The following is a 20,497-nucleotide window of genomic DNA, read 5'->3' on the forward strand; positions in this document are numbered from 1 at the left end:
ATTTAACCCTATGTTGCCAAATGCATCCCATTTGATACACCTAAAATTTCATGATTTTGAGACTAATTCCCAATTTTGATATTTCTTTTTGAAAAACAAAATGATGGATGCAAGTCAACACATGCATCTATCTGCAGGTTCCATGAGAAAAAAAACAGGATTTAGCAAGGGTTATAGATATCAGAGCGCTTATTACAGATATTCATTTAGACTTTTCTTTTTACAAATTTGAAAAAAAGGTTTCATTAGGACCTTATTTTTCAAATTTTGGGATTCTCTGATAATTGCTTCATGTTGCAGGTATTTAAGGGTTAAAACAATTTTTTATACCATCTGGGGATAAGCTCGGGTGTTTGAATTTATTGCGCTTATGAGATGAAAGTGCAATTCTGCGTAGTTTGAAAAAACTTTTTTTTGTATTCATATTTGCTCTTTTGAAGGTGCAATCTTAGAAAGTCTTTATTTAACATCTCCTTTATTCGTCGACGTATTAAATGTTCCTAATCCGATTAATCGATTATTAGACCTAACTCATTCATAGATTAATCATTTACTTAAATAATAGCGTACCGCACGAATGCAATTTTTAGACCGTGACGTTGCATTGTAAAGCGGAAGTAAAGCGGAAATGGGACATTATAGACACAATGTTATTGCGCGGACAGCTAGTTGAAGCCAGGGTGAAACCATTCACATTTCATATGCAGTAAACAATTTGTTGGGTTGGCATGTTCCTTCAGAGGACAAAGAGATAAGCCATTTTGTTATTTTTAACTTATTTTTTAGTGTGGCGTTGTGCTGTGCTGCTGTTGTCTGACAATGAATGACCTGAAAAGAATTAAAATGGTATCTGACTGCCACTGTTACCTTTTCTCCTGTTAAAAAAATAAATAAAATTATCAATGAAAATCAAATGTATCAACCCATGGAGGTCTGAATTTGAAGTTGTACTCAAAATTAAAGTGGAAAAACACACGACAGGCTGAATCAACTTTTATATAATGTCCCTCAAACAAGTCAAACTAAGGCTCAGTAGTGTGTGTGTGTGCGCCCTCCGCATGCCTGTATGACCTCCCTAAAATGCCTGGGCATGCTCCAAATGAGACGAGGGAGGGTGTCTGGGGGGGGGATCTCCTCCCAGATCTGGACCAGGGTATCACTCACTCCTGGACGGTCTGAGAAGCAACCTGGCTCTGCCAGATGGATCTGAACATAATATCCCAGAAAATCCCAGAGGTGTTCTATTTGATTTAGGTCAGCCGAACGTGAGGGGTAGTCAATGTTATCAATTCCTTCTTCAGGAACTGCTTGCATACTCCAGCCACATGAGGTTGGGCATTGTCTTGGACCGGGAGGAGCCCAGCTCCCACTGCATAAACGTATCTCTTGACAATGAGCCCAAGGATTTCATCACGATACCTAATTTCAGTCGGGGTGCCATTATCTAACCAGTACAGGTCTGGGTGTCCTTCCAAGGATATGCCTCCTCTGACCATCATTGACCACCACCACACCGGTCATGCTAAATGATGTTGCAGGCAGCATCATGTCCTCCACGGCATCACTGGACTCTTTCACGTCTGTTGCATGTGGTCAGGTTGACCCTGCTTTAACTGGTGAAGAGAACACAGCCAGTAGCGTAGTTGCGAATTCTGGTGGTCTATGGCAAATGCCAATCTAGGTCTACTGCGATGTACAGTGAACACGAGGCTCACTACAGGATGTTGGGCCCTCAGGCCATCCTCATGGAACTAATTTCTGATTGTTTTATCTGAAACATTTATACCAGTGGCCTGCTGGAGGTAATTTTGTAGGGCTCTGGCAGTGTGCATCCTGTTTGTCTGTGAACAAAGGAGGTACGAAATCCTGCTGAGGGTTTAAGGACCTTCTACGGCCGTGTCCAGCTCTCCTGGACTAACAACCTGTCTCCTGGAATCTCCTACAGGCCGCCAGATTGCTACTTAGACTCTCCAGGGGCTCAATTCTGCCCTGGTGCAGATCTGAGAGGAGATCCCTCTGGAGGACATCTGCCACCTCATTAGGAGCATGCCCAGGTGTTGTAGGGAGGCTGTACCGGCACGCAGAGGCCACACACCCACACACGCACCCCCCCCCCCCCACACACACACCCACACACACACACGCACGCACACACACACACACTACTGAGCCTCATTTTTACTTGTTTGAAGGACATTACATCAAAGTTGTATCAGCTTGTAGTTTGTTTTTCCACTTTAATTTTGAGTACAACTCCAAATCTGGACCTCCATGGGCTTATACATTTCATTTTCATCCATAATTTTTGTGTGACTTTGTTGTCAGCACATTCAACTATGGAAATAACAAAGTATTTAATATACAATATTTCATTCATTCAAATCTAGACGTTGTTAGGTTAGTGTTCCCTTTATTTTTTTTAGCAGTGTAAATCAATTTTACACATTTTAAAATTTGTTTATAGCAAGTAATTGAACAAATAATTGAAGTCTAAATTGTAAAAACTATGTGTATAACTGAAATTTGGACAGTTAAATTGAACTGAAAGGTAGTAGATACTAGGTACAAGATATAGCTGAAAACAGCTCGGTTATGGGGTTGAGAAATGCCATCCAAACTCAAGTCATAGCTTGGTAATACTTCAGTGACAAACAGGCATTCCTTGTCTAATACGCCTTAAAACAATTATTAACCAGTTAGTTTAGTTTTAGTAGAGTCATAAACAGAAGTGAAGCTGCTCAGACAGCTGAAACTACATTAAATTGAGTGAAACTACGGCTGCAACAACTAACCGATTAAAATTAATTAATAAATTAGTTGCCAACGAATTTGATTATTGATTTTTGCCGGCAACTATGAACAGTCACATTTGGGTCCTTGTTTGTGTGTAATGTGAAGCTGCGCATGCATGTGCCAGTGATTGGAGCAAGGGACAGAGAGTTCACTGCTAAACACAGGTTGGATTGCCGAACCATTAACATTACGAAATGTCGAGAGTTAGAAAGTCTTTTGTGTTGTTAGAGCCAGTGTGCCTCTGTCAGAGGTGTGTAACAGAAGCCGATCGTATTGTTTGTATTCTTTGTTGATGAGAGGTTACTACTTAGCATGGAGCGCTAAGATAGTTTGTGATTATGCTAATCAGTGTCTTAAATGTCCGTTTGTATTGTTTTAGACAAGAATATTGGCATTTGCGTTATTGTTAGATCGTAAAGTTGTCTTATTCATTTTTATAAATAAACCACACACATAAACCCATTTATATACAGGCATGAAAATAGGTCAGGGGTTAAAAAGGTGAGAAGGGTGTGGAGGAAATATGTTCCAGTACACTGTACACCCCAACAAAATATTGAGCTCTGTCGACCCACACTGTGTTTCAGCAGGGCCGTGCAGAGACCGGTGGAGGGGCGGGTGCTCGTAAATCAAAAGGGGCACATGAACAAGTATTTAATACACCTTAAAACAACATAACTTCAATTTTAACCAGCTTTAGATAATAATTGGCTGCGACTGTGACATACTTTAATTGGGAGGGGGCAACAGTGAATAGAAATCAAAACTGTCATCCACACTTTCTGGCTGTGACTCAGTCAGTCTAGCTCTTTTCTTCCTTCAACCTCTGCATCAAAACTTCCTTCCTCAACTTGTTCATCTGAGAACAAACCACATCAGATGGTCACTGAGCCACCAACAGCACAGTTTTCTCAAAACTATTATTTCATTATTATCCATACTTAACAACTCTAGCACCTAATGATTAATAAAGCAATGACATAAAATCTTATAGAAAAATAACATTGTAATGTGTTTATAATTGTATTTAATACCCGACTATCCTTGCAAACCTGTTCTTACCAGGTCTGCTATTTACCCAGCTGATGAGGTATCCGCTGCCTTTAGCAGCCTCATCCAACTCTTTTTATCCCTCAATCTCCTTTCCCTACGAGGCATGTCTATGTAATGAAATATAAATATTAAAAAAAAAAAAAAAAAAAAAAAAAAAAAAAAAAAAAAAACAGACTCCCCTGTGGCTTTTAGTTTTAAAGCTTTCTTAATTTCTTTCTCTCTCAGTAACGATGGAGGTAGATTTGTGTTTTTATTATTCAATCAAAAAACAAAGTTATTTCTATCAAAAACAAAGTTGCTTCAATCAAAATACAGTTATACTTTTAATCCCAAAAGTCACTTCAATAAAAAAAAAAAAGTTTTTGATTGCAAAATAAATTTGAGACAAAAAAAGCATTTGAAAACTATTTTTCTTGATTGAAACAAATTTTTCCATTGAAGTAATGTTGTTTTGCGTTTGGGCCACATTTTGGCTAGGACATTTGTGTTTTTATTATTCAATCAAATAAGTTGCTTCAAACAAAAAATATATATATAAAAAGAAAAACTTTGCACATGTGTCAATCACCGTTTAACAAAGCCTGAGAGGGTTTGAGTAGACTCAGTATGAAGCATTTAATAAAGCCAAGCATTTTCTTACTACTTTATTCTTGTTTAAAAATAATTCGGTGGGGCAGTAACATGTTTAAAACTTATCATAATTCTTACATTTTGAAGTGCTTGAAAACCATTTATAAATGATACTTTGGTGAAAAAAGTGAAAAAACATGTCTTATAGATATGTATCTTTTTTCCAATGTAAAATCTGAATAAATACATTGAACACACACCCAAAAAATGGGGGGGGGGGGGGGGGGCGCTACTTCGCGGTTTTCACTTATTGCGGCGGGTCCTGGTCCCCATTAACCGCGAAAAACGAGGGATCCCTGTATTTCTGAAAAGCTTTAAGAAGCAAGAGTCATTCCCACCACTCGTCGGGCCGGTGTTGTGCCGACACAGGCCGTCAGCTCAAGTCCCAGCCGAAAATAACGCGTCTAAGGCGGACGACGGGAGCGATGCGATGCGAGGCGACCCCTCAATTCGAGAGCATGCCGCTTAATTTGACTCAACAGTGTGTTTCTTCGTTTATATTACCGCTAAATACACAAGCTTGACGCCAATTTAACGGGAGCTATTTTTTTTCATGGGAGATTTGGCTAGCTTTGGCAGTGTTCAACGCAAGCTGCAACGAATGGCATTAACTTTTTTATATCGCAAAATGTGAAAACGATTGAAACCATTACTCACCAAATTCAATCTGCTGGCAAATACAGGCAAGTGTGTATGCTGCGCTCTGGTCTGCCCCGGTGTGGATAAGGCCTGCTTTTTTGTTTTCGCAGCTTTGCAATGCAACCAAAGGCTCGCCGAGCACTCCTTGTTTCACGTAAGGAGTGCGCGTGTTTGGAATAATGGCCCGCAGCTTGGGCCGATGATTGGTTCTCGTCAGCGAAGCATCTAGAAGGATTTGCTGACTGTCCGTGTCACTTTTTTAAAGAACCGATCAGTTTACGTACTAAGTTAATCACATGATGATAATAATAATAATAATTTAATAAAACCTCCCGACCCCCCCCCCTCCCAAAAAGAATTTCTCCTCGGATCTACGCAATTCACGTAGGTCGCCCTTTTTGACTTCAAAACGGCGAATTTCGTGAGAGATTTTCATGCCTGCATATAACAGCTTAGCGTAAATAAAGCAAATCGTATTGTTTGTATTCTTTGTTGATGACACGTTACTACTTAGCACGGAGCGCTAAGCCAGTTTGTAATTATGCTAATCAGTGTCTTAAATGTCCATTTGTAATGTTTGAGAGAAGCATATTATCGTTTGAGTTTTTTTAGATGGTAAAGTTGTCTCATGTCTTTTTATAAATAAACCACACACAGACACCTATTCATATAACAGCTTAGAGCAGTGATCTCCAACCTATTCCACATAGTCTCCTTTCAACACGAACTCCCATTCAAACTGTAAATTGTCAAACAAGAGTTTGTGCTTTGAAAATGGATTTGGATTGTATTAATGAACAACTGTTTGATAAAGACAACTAATTCACTACATTTTGCGTCCTCCTTATTCAATTTTGTTGTTTGTCTAAAGAAAATAACGAGTCATTGACACAATTTATATCACCGTTTTGTCCACAAAATGTCAATCATCAGCACTTTTTAATTTGAATGAACAGGACTTTTGTCTCATTTGTGTACTGAGAATTTTTTTAAATGTTTTATACTCAGAAGCTTTATTAAAAAAAAAAAAAAAAAGTTAAGAGTAGTTACAGTTCAGTCAGGAAGCTGTCATAAAATACTATTTTTAAAGGAAATAGTTATCCATTTTGTCTTCATTGTTGAAGTTAAATGGTGAAATATGGCATTTATAGATTAATCGATTCATCGTTACATCATCTCACTAATCGATTATTAAAATCATAGTAATTTGTAGCATTAATTGAAGAGTGTAACATTTATATGCGAAATTGAGCAGAAACACTTCCTGATTGATAACATATGTTAGACCCTAAACTAGACAAAGGTTATATTTTTAGATGGCAAGCAAATAACACTTATTTTTCAAAATTTTGTTTCCCCTTTAAATCACATTTTCTAGAAGATCCAAAAATTGTGTGCAAATTCTTACAAAATTCCTGACCTTCATTGTTTGAAGATTAATGTACTAATGTACTAAAAAATGTGATGTCTTATTTGGAGTGTATTCTACCCGGGAATGACTTGACATGGGAAATGTTGTGAGCTGAATGAATCATACCAAAGTTTGACTTGGTACAATATGTATGGTCCTTTTCAATTCGGATTGGAGGCACCCTGACAAAAGGGGGTTTCCTCCTCTTCGGCTTAGGCCGATGACTGAAGAGTGTTGGCACGGCATCTGACTTCAATCTCAACTTGCGTCCTGTTTTTGTGGCAGCGAATTGGTCATCCTCAAAGTGTACCTAATGGAAGATTTGTAAGGTTAAGTTTCCATTCCACTTCAAATATCGAAAACAAATAATAGCCCACACTTAAGAATGTGATGCCATTAGAAATGCTAGCAAGTGCAGGGTCTCCCCTAGGATTTTTAAAAACTGTGGTGGTGGGCTGGATCGGAGTCGGACAGCCTCACCATGTCGTGCCACGGCAAAATTGCGTCATAGTATGACAAATGACATTTTTTCCCCAAGAAGAACCATAACAAAGATCTATTTGAAATATTTCATTAGCCAGGCTAATGTCATAGCTCTCAGCTACGGTATATGTACGTAAAATGCGTAGCTGATTACAGCTACATCACCCGTTTTAATAAACCGACCTTTTGTCCTCGTAGAAATATTACAATTTAGATCTTGTAGTCCTTCTTTTTCCTTTTATTTGGCCCTAATACGTACTACATTACCACAACAATAATAGCCCTTCTGTTAATGGACCAATGGCATAGGTTTGCATAGGGACGTTAGGGACATACAGTGGGGCAAATAAGTATTTAGTCAACCACTAATTGTGCAAGTTCTCCCACTTAAAAATATTAGAGAGGCCCGTAATTGTCAACATGGGTAAACCTCAACCATGAGGGACAGAATGTGGAAAAAAACCCCCGAAAATAACATTGTTTGATTTTTAAAGAATTTATTTGCTAATAATAATTATAATAATAATAATTTGCTCACCGTTCTTGATATCATTTTGACGCCACGGGGTGAGATCTTGCATGGAGCCCCAGATCGAGGGAGATATCAGTGGTCTTGTTTGTTTTCCATTTTTTAATAATTGCTCCCACAGTTGATTTCTTTACACCATGCGTTTTACCTATTGCAGATTCAGTCTTCCCAGCCTGGTGCAGGTCTACAATTTTGTCTCTGCTGTTCTTCGACAGCTCTTTGGTATTGGCCATAGTGGAGTTTGGAGTGTGACTGACTGAGGTTGTGGAGAGGAGTCTTTTTTACCGATAATGAGTTAAAACAGGTGCCATTAATACAGGTAATGAGTGAAGCTTCGTTAAGACCTCGTTAGAAGAAGTTAGCCCACTTTGACAGCCAGAAATCTTGCTTGTTTGTAGGTGACCAAATATTTATTTTCCACTCTAATTTGGAAACAAATTCTTTAAAAATCAAACAATGGGAATTTCTGTTTTTTTCCACATTCTGTCCCTCGTGGTTGAGGTTTACCCATGTTGACAATTACAGGTCTCTCTAATCTTTTCAGGTAGGAGAACTTGCACAATTGGTGGTTGAATAAATACTTATTTGCCCCACTGTAACACAAGCAACTTCTCAGGATGCTCAAATTTTCCCCACCAACTTTTAAGCAACCTTATTTCCATTATATAATGACTTCAGTTATAGAGGTAATTTAGATTGTCTTTACATATTTTTGTAAGGATAGAATTGAGCCTACCATTTTTAAGTGAATTACTTTCATTATGTTCAGACTTACACTGACACCATTTTTTCCCCTCAAACGCATGTTTTGATTTGCTGATGAGTAGTTAAATTCCCTTGTTTGCAGTGCAAATCTACTAGAAATAAGTGAAATTATCTTCCAAGTAAATTTTACTCAGATTTCTTGAAATAACATTGTTTTCCGCTACCTATTTTAAGCAAAAAGTGAGTATACCTAATCTTTAAAAAAAAAAAAAAAAAAAAAAAAAAAAACTTTTTTTCGTCAGAGATGTTCTTAATTCAAGAATTGTTATTGTTGAAGACATTATTTGACAGCTTTTTTTCCTTGATCTTGGTGAAAAATGACCACCCTTGGGATGTATGGGCTTATTAAGAACAAATGGTAATATTTACCTTAAGTAAATTGAGTAATCTGACCCATTAATCTGTTAGCTAGTCTTTAACACTCAAAACAGGTTGGAGAAAATTATTCGACTAGATTTAAGAAAAATTGTCAGATAAGGCGTTATAAATTTGCAGTGTGAAAGTGCAAGTGAAAGTCAAAACAGATTTATTTTTGCATTGATCATTTAGCCTATCAATTAATTAGGTTCAAAGAAAATTAGCCCTGACCCCAGTGCACCTGATCTGTTTGGTTTTATTAAGCCTTTAACACCTAAGCCTATTTTGGCCGAATTTGCATGCCTTTGATGTTGCCTTTATAGCTCAAAGAAAAAATTGTTCACAATGGCCAGGTTGGGTCCCTTGTTTTCAGGACACCTTGAACTTAATATCCATACTGTTGTTTTCTTCACTGACCAATTATAATCAACATTTTGGACCCGAAAAGACCAAAGATAATCCCAAAATCTTTTTTCAAGATTTGTAATGTTGACGTCCCATTGACAACCAAACATGCTCAACCAACCATTTTGATGCTTGATAATATTTATTCAACTTGTAAGGATAAATATTCAATAGAAAAAAATAAAATTGAATGGTTTTATGTTTGACAATTCAACACAACAGCAGGTTTGGTCATAGGCATTTTTGGCCTTTACACATACTATGGTCAAAACAGGTTATATACAGTGCAAAATAGTGATAAATATATATATCATCTAACATAAAAAGGGTTTGGAGGATATCTCTTTGTGAGGTTAGGTATTGTACCCATCACGTTATCAAAAGTGTATACGTACATGCAATCAAGCTTCTCGAACACACATCTATATACAAATATGAAAAGATTGATAGTGAAGGAAAAAAAAAAATTCAAAAACATTGACAAGTAGTTCAGTTCAATTTTTGAAGGCATGCGACTCAAAGTTTTTTTTTTTTTTCGGAACACAATAAAGTTTCCTCCTGAATAGGTCATGGAGCTACATCACACATTCACACAACGTCACACAGCCTACTCTTCTGCTGTTTGCGCGCTGCTGTCACTTTTACTCGCCAAGACACCGACTCATCCGAGGAAAATGACAAGTACGGCTCATCCTCTTCCTAGAGTTAATGAAATAATGCATTAGCGTGCGCTAAATTTAGTTTTTGATTCATTCCGCATGTTTCACAGTCGCTCGCTCAATCCAACCGACCTTTCTCTCGCTTCGCATGCCTCCCTTTCCTTAGGTGGTGCCTCGCTCGGCAATTTGTTAAAATGTTCACATTAGGTTCGTCTTTCTTGACCTCACAACGGTTCCTTCTTGACCTCACATTAGCTCTTGGGATATGTAGTCTTTATAAAACTATAAAACTTAAATGACATTATCTCCCGTTTTACTTGGTCGATTGACTTAAAATAAAAACTGGTGTGGAAATCAACTTCCACATTTTCAAATGAGCGCAACCAGTGGCATGTGGGTGATGCAATTGCAGCGTGACGAGGCTTCAAATATGATATACGTAAACATGTCGCCGCCGACACGTTCGGTGTTAAAGGGTTAATGACCCGTCCCCAGCAAAAAGTGTACAAGCAGGTTATGCTGTTATATCATCCCTACCCATATGAGACCAAACATATGCCCTTGTAATGGTGGCGCTCTGAAATGGAGCAAAACTCTATTTTGGGCCCTGCCTCTCGGCGCAACTTCATTCAAACTTTCCGTTTCGTCCAAGACGGCCGTCACGTTCGCCGAAAAGTCCGATCCAAAATACTGTAATGCCTCAGATGGTCATTGCAATACACAATGAATAGGTTGCCGCTGAACCCTTCACACTAGGCTGCTGCTAGTTTGAATAAACATCTCTTTTGCCAGGCTTTTATTGTGGTGTGGTGTTGCGCCACAATGTTTTGGTTGTACGGGAAACTCTGAAGTGAGCATTACTTACATGACAAAGTTTTATGTTGTTGCTGGCTCCTTTCATTTTCAGGTTTCCACGGCTGACCATTGCCATCCATTTTTTCTGGCGCTCTTGGTTCTTGGGGAAGCCATACATACGGAAACCCTTCTCGGACCGATTTTTGCATCCGAATGCTGCACAGGCAACCATGGTATGCCCACTGATCTGTAAAGTATTTGGTTGAAACAGTGAAATATGGCACAATTGAGCATCAAAGAGGTTTTCCCCAGCGAGCCCTCTGACCTTTAAGAATATGAAAAAGGTTCATGATTAACGTAGGATTCTCTCTTTCTGTCCCTCTCCACTTTTGAATTTTTAAGACTGTTATAACTGAGGTAATGCCAGGAGGGATTCTAGCTCTGCAATTTAATAATTTGATCTATGTGTATCACTACCGGCTGTGTCAACTGTTGAATATGTTATCTCCATATAATTTTTAATGTCAAACCAGAGTACGGATGAAGAGGATTCACCCTCACACACTAAAAATAGCATGTTATGATGTATAAACACATCTGTTCCCATTATTTCACCAATTGTTCATTAAAAAATATGATCTCATTCACCGAAGGATATGGATTTGTTATTAATACATTTGATATATGTATATTTTTGTGTGTATGCATTTGGATTACAATTGCTTATGGTCAGTCAACTCCTGCCTCATCAGGAGTGGGCTGTTGCAACTCTGCTTTTCAAACCCCTCCCACACTAATGGTAAGTCATTCAAGGGAATCTAGACATTCTCTCAGAATACAATAACCCAGTTGTGGAAAAAGAACATTTTAAATCATCTTGCATTTCAATGTAAAAGTCCATTTCCCATGCTAACACGAACTTTTTCCTTGTTCTCATCAACGTAACATGTTACTTTAGTTTTCCGTTGTCACTCTACAACAAATATTTTATAATGTAGCCTAATGGTAATTAAACAAGTGCTTGGATATGAGATTTTATCCATGTTTACCTTGAAAAGTGGCAATCGCCGCTAACGGTCCCACACAGCGCTGCTTGTGTTTGAGAATATGCAGGCCAACGACTACCACGTGTCCACCCCACGACGAGATCAGAGTGTGTTGCAACTCTCTTTCCACAAGGCTCTGGCGGAGGCAAGCTAGTTGGCTCATGATTTTTAAGCACAAGACCTTAGTGGAAGCAAGCTAGTTATGTCAATGATTTTTAAGCACAAGAACTAAGAACAAAAGAACAAGATCCAGAACCTGTGACGCCCCTATCTTGACAGATACAGTTGCTTTAAAGTAGGATGTAAATTACATAGAAGCTGTGTAGCGAAATTCCACTTTGTCGCACTTGTCAATTATAGAAATATGTGCTGATTGTCCTGAAATGTGTTAATGTTACCAGCAGCTGTCTCGTTGCAATGATGTTGAATGTTGACGACAGGGGACAAGAAAAATTTACTGTATATACTTTCAGTGCGGCTAATGTTAAGCAAGTAAAACGAAGCTGTTAATAAATCACGGAGTGCAAGCTGTTGTGTTCGTTAATAGACTTTGAGGATACACTGCACTACCCTTCCCATACAATCCCATCAAACCACAGCAAACATACAATCACTGTTAGTATGTAAATGAACCTAGATGTTGCCAGAAATTGTGGTGTCAGGTTTCAATTAAAATAATAATAATAATAATAATAATGAAAATCAAACTTTATAAGCAGTTACAATGTTACTCATTACTAGAGTATTCTTTTCACCCAATACTTTTTTTTTTTACTTGTACTTGAGTACATTTTTTGGAGGGTGACTACTTTTACTTGACTAATATTATTTTGAAGTAACGCTACTCTTACTTGAGTACAATTTTTGGCTAATCTACCCAGCTCTGATAAGAGGGATCCAGGAGACCATGTCTATGCACACTTGCTACTTTTATGGAGCAAAAAAACAACAACAAAATTTGCACCTCCTGCGATAGGACTATTGTGTATGCACACATTGTGATGGCGATGTTCCAGCGATATATTGTGCAGCCCTAGCTCCAATAATACCTGACTGCAGCCGACAGCCTACAAACTATGCCTACATAATGCTAATGTAGTTACCACATGTATATAGAACTAGATGCGAAATGACAGACTCAGTGGCATTTGCACATGAATAGAGAACTAAATGCAAAATGACAAGACTCGCCGGCGTTACTAAACAGCCGCCATCTAAAGCAGTAGACTTCTCAGGGAACTCTGTTGTAGCGAACTAAAATAACTTTTTATCTAAAATACTCCTAAATCGGCAAAATCTCTACTTTAATCTATCTTTAAATGATGAGACAGTTTTACAACTTTCACATGTCGAAACACAGAAGGGAACTAATTTAATAATGGGAAAATTTGATCAACTTTAACCATTGATACACAACATCAAATGAATTCCAAACATAGCAAAGGTTACACTCTAGTTATCGCAATATCCGTAATACTCCTGTGTCTAGTTAAGTTTGGGGTAAAGAATTGGGCTAGGCCCTATTGTTCTAAAAACCCTTTGAACTTCACATAGTGGGACCAATGTTTTTTTTGTTTTGTTTTGTTTTTTTGGGGTGGGGGAGGACAGTTCAATTCAATCAGTTAATATAAACATATTTGATGTGAAAGACGTTATAGAATGGATCATGTAATAACATGTAAAACATGAAAAGTAACATCAGTTACTTTGCTAAGTAATTACAGTGATTTCCCGAATATAACGCGCACTTTTCCCCCCCAAAATCAACTTGTAAACTCATGGTGCGCATTATAAACGGGTACATGGATGGAGACAGAAATATATATGTATTACATATATATATAAACCGATTATTTTTCCATTGACACGGCCACGTTGTGTTGAAGAAACGTATGCGGCGACCTGTTGCCGACCATTACGGCAGGGGTTTTCAACCCAGTCCTCAAGGCACACTGTGGGTCCTGGTTTTTGTTCCAGCCGATCCAGCAGAGACAGTTGAACCAATGAGGCTTCTGCTAAAACAAGCCACACCTGACTGCAATCAACTGATTGCACTTGTAAAACACCAGATTGGGGAAAAAGTGTTGTCATCTTGTTTGGTAAGAATGAAATCCTGCACCCACAGTGTGCCTTAGTGGAATAGGTTGGGAACCCCTGCATTACGGTACGTGACGTCACCATTTTGTTTCGGTAATACTTCACTCTAATCGGCCGAATGATTTCGTCTGTGTTAAATTCTGCTTTTTTCACTCTTCATAAAGCACAGAATTTAGTTTCTTGAACTCATTTGAGTCGACGTTTATTGCAGCTCCGCAATTCGGACCATAACAAATGTAAGGACACACACTTCCTGTGTCCGTCAACTATATCGGTCCCTCGGGAAACTCAAACCCAAATAACAATAGTGCCTTTTGTTACTGTCGTGTTGACAGCGATGAGCGCTCTCGGATTTCCGACTTACGTTCTCACTTTCATTTTACCGTATCAATCCATGGAAGAACGATTTATTCATCATGAGGAAACGAGCAAGTTATACAGCAGCCTTTAAAAGAAAAGTCACATCTGTTTTCTTTTCTCCTAGATTCTGGTAAGTTGAAGTTGTCAAATCATATTATTACCGTAAATATTGTCAGTTTACGGTAATGTTTTGAACTACCAATGTGCTATGCTTGTGCTGTGTTTCACCAGTCAGTAAAATGACATCTCTGTATCTGTACACGAGCTGTTTTCTTGTATTCTTCTATTTATTGGTGCTAAAATTAGGGTGCGCGTTATAAACGGGTACAATAATTTTCCCTAGATTTTACAAGTAAATTTGGGGTGCGCATTATACACGGGTGCGCCTTATATTCGGGAAATTACGGTAATTACTTTTACATTGAGGTAACTGAGTTATTAACGCAATTACTTTTTGGGAGGAGTAATTTGTAACTATAATTGATTACTTTTTAACAGTACGATTAACAACAGTGCACGTGACAGACTGAAGACAAATGATGATCTTGGCCTATGAGAAGTCCATAACAAATAATTTGGACATTGATGAATTGAGTTTTTGCAAAGGGAAGTGGTAGACTTGTAGAGTGGAGTGGAGTCAAGTGGAGTGAAGGGAGATTTTTGAACTGTTTTGTTGCTAACCAAAACAAACAAACAAACAAACAAACAAACAAACAAAAAAAGCCAGGTCACAACTGCGCCAGTGTTAACGGTATTATGACCCGACTAAAAGACTCAAGAATTCCACTGACGCGTCAAAAGATGGACTCGGAGCTGTTTTGTTGCAAGCAAACGGTGGAGACTGGAATCCAGTTGCATATGCGTCTCGGTCAATGACAAAAACTGAGATGAACTATGCGCGAATTGAAAAAGAATGCCTTGAGTTGGTCTATGGAATGAGCATTTTTCACTGTTTTGTTTATGGCCTGCCTATGAAACAGATCACCGTCCGCTGGTGTCCATCATAAAAAGAATTTGAGTGACATGCCACCAAGAATTCAGCACCTCATCATGAAGCTAGAGGGGTATGATTTTGAATTAATTAGCATGTCGCAGCATGTAATACTTATCTTGCAACACTGAACATCACATATGCATCGCGATCGTATTGAAGGCACATATACAAACACATTAGCGACCGCGCGCTATAGCGACTGATGCTAACGATGCTAAATGGTTGACGAACGTTTCACAAGGGCTCAACAGACAAAATAAGATCTGCAAGCCATTCACTTACTTGTCATTCACTCTGTATTTGGAATGCACATCAAGGAACTAAGGGAAGGAATATTTAAAACTTATTCTGGTTCTTTCCAACTCGCTAACTATAGTTGTTATAGCGAACACAACAGGAAAACAGGAAACAGAATTAATTTCCACCACCTAAGAAAATAAAATATGCATCCGTGCTATGAAACTGTGGCAGAGGGCTTAGCCTTCATTACAATTCATATTTCGTGGTAATGTCCTCAATTATCTAATGAAACAATACACATAAGATTTAATTCATCCATGTGAGATGTATATAAATATTTTTTTTTTCATGTGAGACGTATATTTTAGTATGGAGGAAGTCGGCGTGACGTCACCTCGCTTAGCACGTGTCGCCATTTTGCGAAAGGGGCACGCACAGCTTAAAGAGCATATGACACGAGAAAAAAAGTCTTAAATGGCATTATTATGTGAATGAGAATCATATTTTGAGACGATTCGACTATATACAACAGTTTAGAAAAGCACAGATGACGAGAAATTAGTCTTTTAATCTGCCGGTTAGCCACGCCTACCATTATAGGGCTTTAGCGTCCCCAACAGGTGGATGACGTCACGGGTAGACTGGGCTCATCGGTTTTACTATTCAGCCCATTGAGGGGGAATTATTCAGAACGAGGAAAACGCGACGAAGAGAGCCACAAAATGTCATTGTTTCAGTCTCTCTACTCCAATATTTTTACAGGATATTCTTTTTATCCAAGTATTTTCCCCCAATAGCTATATAAATGGCTTGAGAAGGACCAGTCAGCCCGTCGAGGGGGAACTATTCACAACGAGGAAAACGCGGGGAAGAGAGCGGCAAAATGTCATTGTTTCTGTCTCTTTACTTCAATATTTTTACAGGATATTCTTTTTATCCAAGTATTTTCCCCAATAGCTATATAAATGGCTTGAGAAGGACCAGTCAGCCCGTCGAGGGGGAACTTTTCACAACGAGGAAAACGCGATGAAGAGAGCGGCAAAATGTCATTGTTTCTGTCTCTTTACTTCAATATTTTTACAGGATATTCTTTTTATCCAAGTATTTTCCCCAATTGCTAAATAAATGGCATGTTCGTGACAAATAAAAGTCTTGTGCTGAATGGAATATGAAATAATAAAAATGCATTTATTCAGGACGACATGGCAAAATTACTCCATAATGGTCAAAAATGTCGACTTCACCTTTACTGTCGCACCTCCCGAACGATATTTTATGACACCTAAATCGGACATATGTCATTTCCCTTCCCCGGCTTCGGAGAATGTAAACAAACCAGAAGCTTTGACAGCTAGCCGACATGCTAACCCGAACCGAGTGATGTTTCAAAGTCTTCGAAGTGGAAAATCACACATAACTATCCTGGATTATTTGACATGACGACCCGGTTGTCGATTGTCTTAGTGGATTGGCAAACCGCCCGGCGGAGAGCAATTTACAGATCGTTCCCTGGAGGAGGGTGGCTGGATTTGTTGTGCAGCTAACGTGCTGCTGCTAATGAGCATTAGGAGAGCTTTTTACATGCCTATCAATGATCAAACATAAGTAGTCCTTCATTTAAAGGAAGTTTGTAGTGTTTACTTTGTAATCGCTGTATTCGTATTTGACATAATACAAAACAAGATGTTTACTCACTTCCTCGTCAGTCCAATGGTCCCACAGTAAATATCCACGGTGAATGGGAACCTTTTGAAACTCCAAAAAGGCGCATACGCCTCTCCCTCATACAGAATGATTTTTCTGCAGCCGTTTGGCTGGCGTGATGCGAAAAATAAACGTATTAATCCGCAAAATCAGCTGAATCCTTCGTCCTCATACACAACAGTACACTGTAGCGTGAAGAGGACGTCTTCTACCGTACACGTCACAGCGCCCTCCTCCTCAATGCAAGACCGAAGCCGGAAGTCACTCATTTTCATGGCGCGGGATTCAAAAAACTAAATAAAAATAGCGATCGCTTCCACACACATCCAAGCGGCCCATATCATTCAGGGGCATAAAATACCGCGTGTATTATGAAATAAACATGCTTTTTCGTGTCACGGGCACTTTAACATTCCGTAGACAAACGTCTGAAATTCATATATTTCAGGTGTGTTTTGCGTCATTTTTTCATAAAAACGACTTAAACATGGCTTTCTATTATCATGAGTCACTGCCGACAGACGCGAGGAGGCGATACAATTTAAAATTAACATGTATTGGCTTGCAAATTTGCCCATACAAAGTCGCAGCTGATAGCTATGGAAGTAGATTTGTGTCTTTATTATTCAATCAAAAAAAAAGTTGCTTCAATCAAAATTAGGGCTGTCAAAATTATCGCGTTAACGGGCGTTAATTAATTTTTTTAATTAATCACGTTAAAATATTTGGCGCAATTAACGCACTAGGCCTGCTCAGACAGATTTAAATGTCAGTACAGTGAAAGGCCAATTTGTTAATTGTGTTTTATGGAGTTTTTCCGCCCTCTGCTGGCGCTTGGGTGTGACTTGCATATGTTATGTGGCGTAATGTCGCCCTCTGCTGCCGATTCAGTGCAGCTGATTATCTGGGTTTCGGCGCGCTTTTCTGACGTGATTATATGTCAACGCGAACTCACACTAATAGACAGTGCTATTCAGACCAGCTAACGTCCGCATCCAGTATTCAGTGGCAGTTCTCATAGCCCCATCACACTGTTTGTGTCTAATACATGCATCGCTTGTGAGTTATATTCCTCCTTTGTTTATATTCATGAGCATTAGATAGTTATTGATGATGTGTATTTGAATTTGTTCACATATATGGTGAAATGCAGTTACATTGTTAGATGCTTGTGAGCTAATTGGCTAGTGCTACTGCTCAAATGGACACGTGTGTGTACATTTTATGTTATTTTGTGATTTATGCAAGTTATTGACACATTGCCTTGTTATTTTCAGTTTTACAAAAATACAAGAAATGTGCTCCTGTCAAAAAGAGATGACTTCAGTAAAGCCCATGCAACTTTGCCACTCCGTCTGATTTCTTTTTGGAACTTATGTTCTGTCAATTTGTGTACTCACACACATTGAGGACAGAATAGGGCTACTAGTTTATTTTTTGATTGAAAATTTTACAAATTTTATTAAAACGAAAACATTAAGAGGCGTTTTATTATAACATTTCTATAACTTGAACTAATATTCATCTTTTAAGAACTACAAGTCTTTCTATCCATGGATCACATTAACAGACTGTTAATAATGTTAATGCCATCTTGTTGATTTATTGTTATAATAAACAAATACAGTCCTTATGTACCGTATGTTGAATGTATATATCCATCTTGTCTTATCTTTCCATTCCAACAATAATTTACAGAAAAATATGGCACATTTTATAGATGGTTTGAATTGCGATTAATTGCGATTAATTACGATTAAGTAATTTTTAAGCTGTAATTAACTCGATTAAAAATTTTAATCGTTTGACAGCCCTAATGAAAATATATATTTTCAATCGAAGAAAAAGTCACTTCAAAAAAAAAAAAATGTGTTTGAATGCAAAAATAAATTTGAAACTCAAAAAAATATATTTGAAAACTATTCTTCTTTGATAATTTTTTATATTTGATTTGAGTCAAGTTTTTTTTTTTTTTGATTGAAACAACATTTGGCTGTGGCCTGCCGCAAGACCCTGCAGCGCATCGTGAGAGCAGCTGAGAAGGTCATCGGTGCCCCCCTCACACCCCTCCTTGATATCTACAACTCCCGCCTCATCCACAAAGCCACCAGGATTGCGGGTGACCGCACCCACCAATCCCACAGCCTCTTCAGCTTGCTGCCGTTGGGGAGAAGACTGCAAAGTCTCTGGGCCAGAACCAGAAGGGTCAAGGACAGCTTCTTCCACCAGGCTGTCAGGGCTCTGAACTCCCTCTCTGCACTACCCCTTCATACCCCTCTACCTTCTGCCAAATAAGGTAAACCCCATTCCATCAAACCCTGCCGTCCAATGCACTTGCGTACTTTAATATTCACTCAGGACTGTTATATTCAGCTGCTATTTCTTTCTCTCTTGAAAATGCACTACCTAACTTCTAGTCACTTTTGTACACATCTTTTGCACCATATTACATTTTTAAATTATATTCATTTTGTTTGTACATAGTCCAGTTGCTATTTTATTTATTAATATTTTTATCTATTATTATTATTTCTTTATTTTTTATGCTCTGTGTTTTTATACACATGTTTGCACGTGGGGAGAGAGGAAAGCAATTTCATCTGTGCTGTATGTTCTATGTACAGTGGGGAGAACAAGTATTTGATACACTGCCAATGGGCCATTGGCAGTGTATCAAATACTTGTTCACCCACTGTATATGCATATTTGACAATAAAGCTGAACTTGACTTGATTTTTGATTAAGTCATGTAATTTTGCGTTTGGACCACATTTTGGCTAGGACATTTGTGTCTTTATTATGCAATCAAAAAATAAGTTGCATCAAACAAAAAAATATATATTTTCAAAAGAAAAATCACTTCAATCAAAAATTTAAAAAAATTCAATCGTAGAAAAAAAAGGTTTGAATGTGAAAAAATATTTGAGACTCAGAAATTTGCATTTGAACACTTTATTTTTCATTCAAACTGTTTTCTTTGAAGCAATCCTTTTTGTGTTTGAGCCATATTAGGGGTAGGACATTTGTGTCAAAATCATTCAATCGCAATAAAAGTTGCTTTAATCAAAAATCTATTTTTGATCCAAAAAAAAAAATCATTTGCAAAAATATATATTTTTTGAAAATATATTTTTTTATTTGAAATATATATTTTTTATTGAAGTGTCACTTTTTTTTGAAAAGCAAAAAGTTTTAAACTCTTTTTTTGTGTGTGTGTTTTTTAAGTGGAAAAAGTTTTGAAGGCACTCTTTTTCGACTGAATCATTTTGACACAAAGATTCAACTTCAACGCTAGTTCTGGTGTGTTTGAGTGGCAGGTGACGCCGCCAATGGCATAAAAGTATGAAGCAAGAATAATGGCCACCAGGGCTCCATCCAGCCATCGGAGTCTGCTGGAGTCCAAGCCGAATATAGGGCACCGGTACGGGGGTGTGACGTCAGCATTTCATCGGAGTACGGTGCCCTGCTGCTTAATGTGATTCAACACGGCGAACTTCACCCGCTGCCCTGACGTGTCGGTTGGCAATTGGTTCCAAC

At 38.2% G+C, this 20,497-nt stretch overlaps 1 protein-coding gene across 3 annotated transcripts in view; it reads right to left on the bottom strand.

Moving 5' to 3' along the window:
• The window catches only part of LOC130907587 (uncharacterized), a 29,255-nt gene extending 13,820 nt beyond the window's left edge, over positions 1-15,435 (bottom strand). For all 3 annotated transcript variants that reach the window (XR_009061502.1, XR_009061501.1, XM_057822848.1), the window contains exons 1-3: positions 15,299-15,435; positions 10,590-10,766; positions 6,653-6,836 (exon numbers count right to left, since the gene is read on the bottom strand). Coding sequence is in view for 1 of the 3 variants with exons in the window: in XM_057822848.1 (XP_057678831.1) it covers positions 6,653-6,836; positions 10,590-10,751 (346 nt within the window). In the remaining 2 variants the exon portion in view is untranslated. The remainder of the gene's footprint in view (positions 1-6,652; positions 6,837-10,589; positions 10,767-15,298) is intronic.
• Positions 15,436-20,497: the final 5,062 nt, after the last annotated feature.

The sequence above is a fragment of the Corythoichthys intestinalis genome, chromosome 19, assembly GCF_030265065.1.
Source record: "Corythoichthys intestinalis isolate RoL2023-P3 chromosome 19, ASM3026506v1, whole genome shotgun sequence".
Classification (NCBI taxonomy): domain Eukaryota; kingdom Metazoa; phylum Chordata; class Actinopteri; order Syngnathiformes; family Syngnathidae; genus Corythoichthys; species Corythoichthys intestinalis.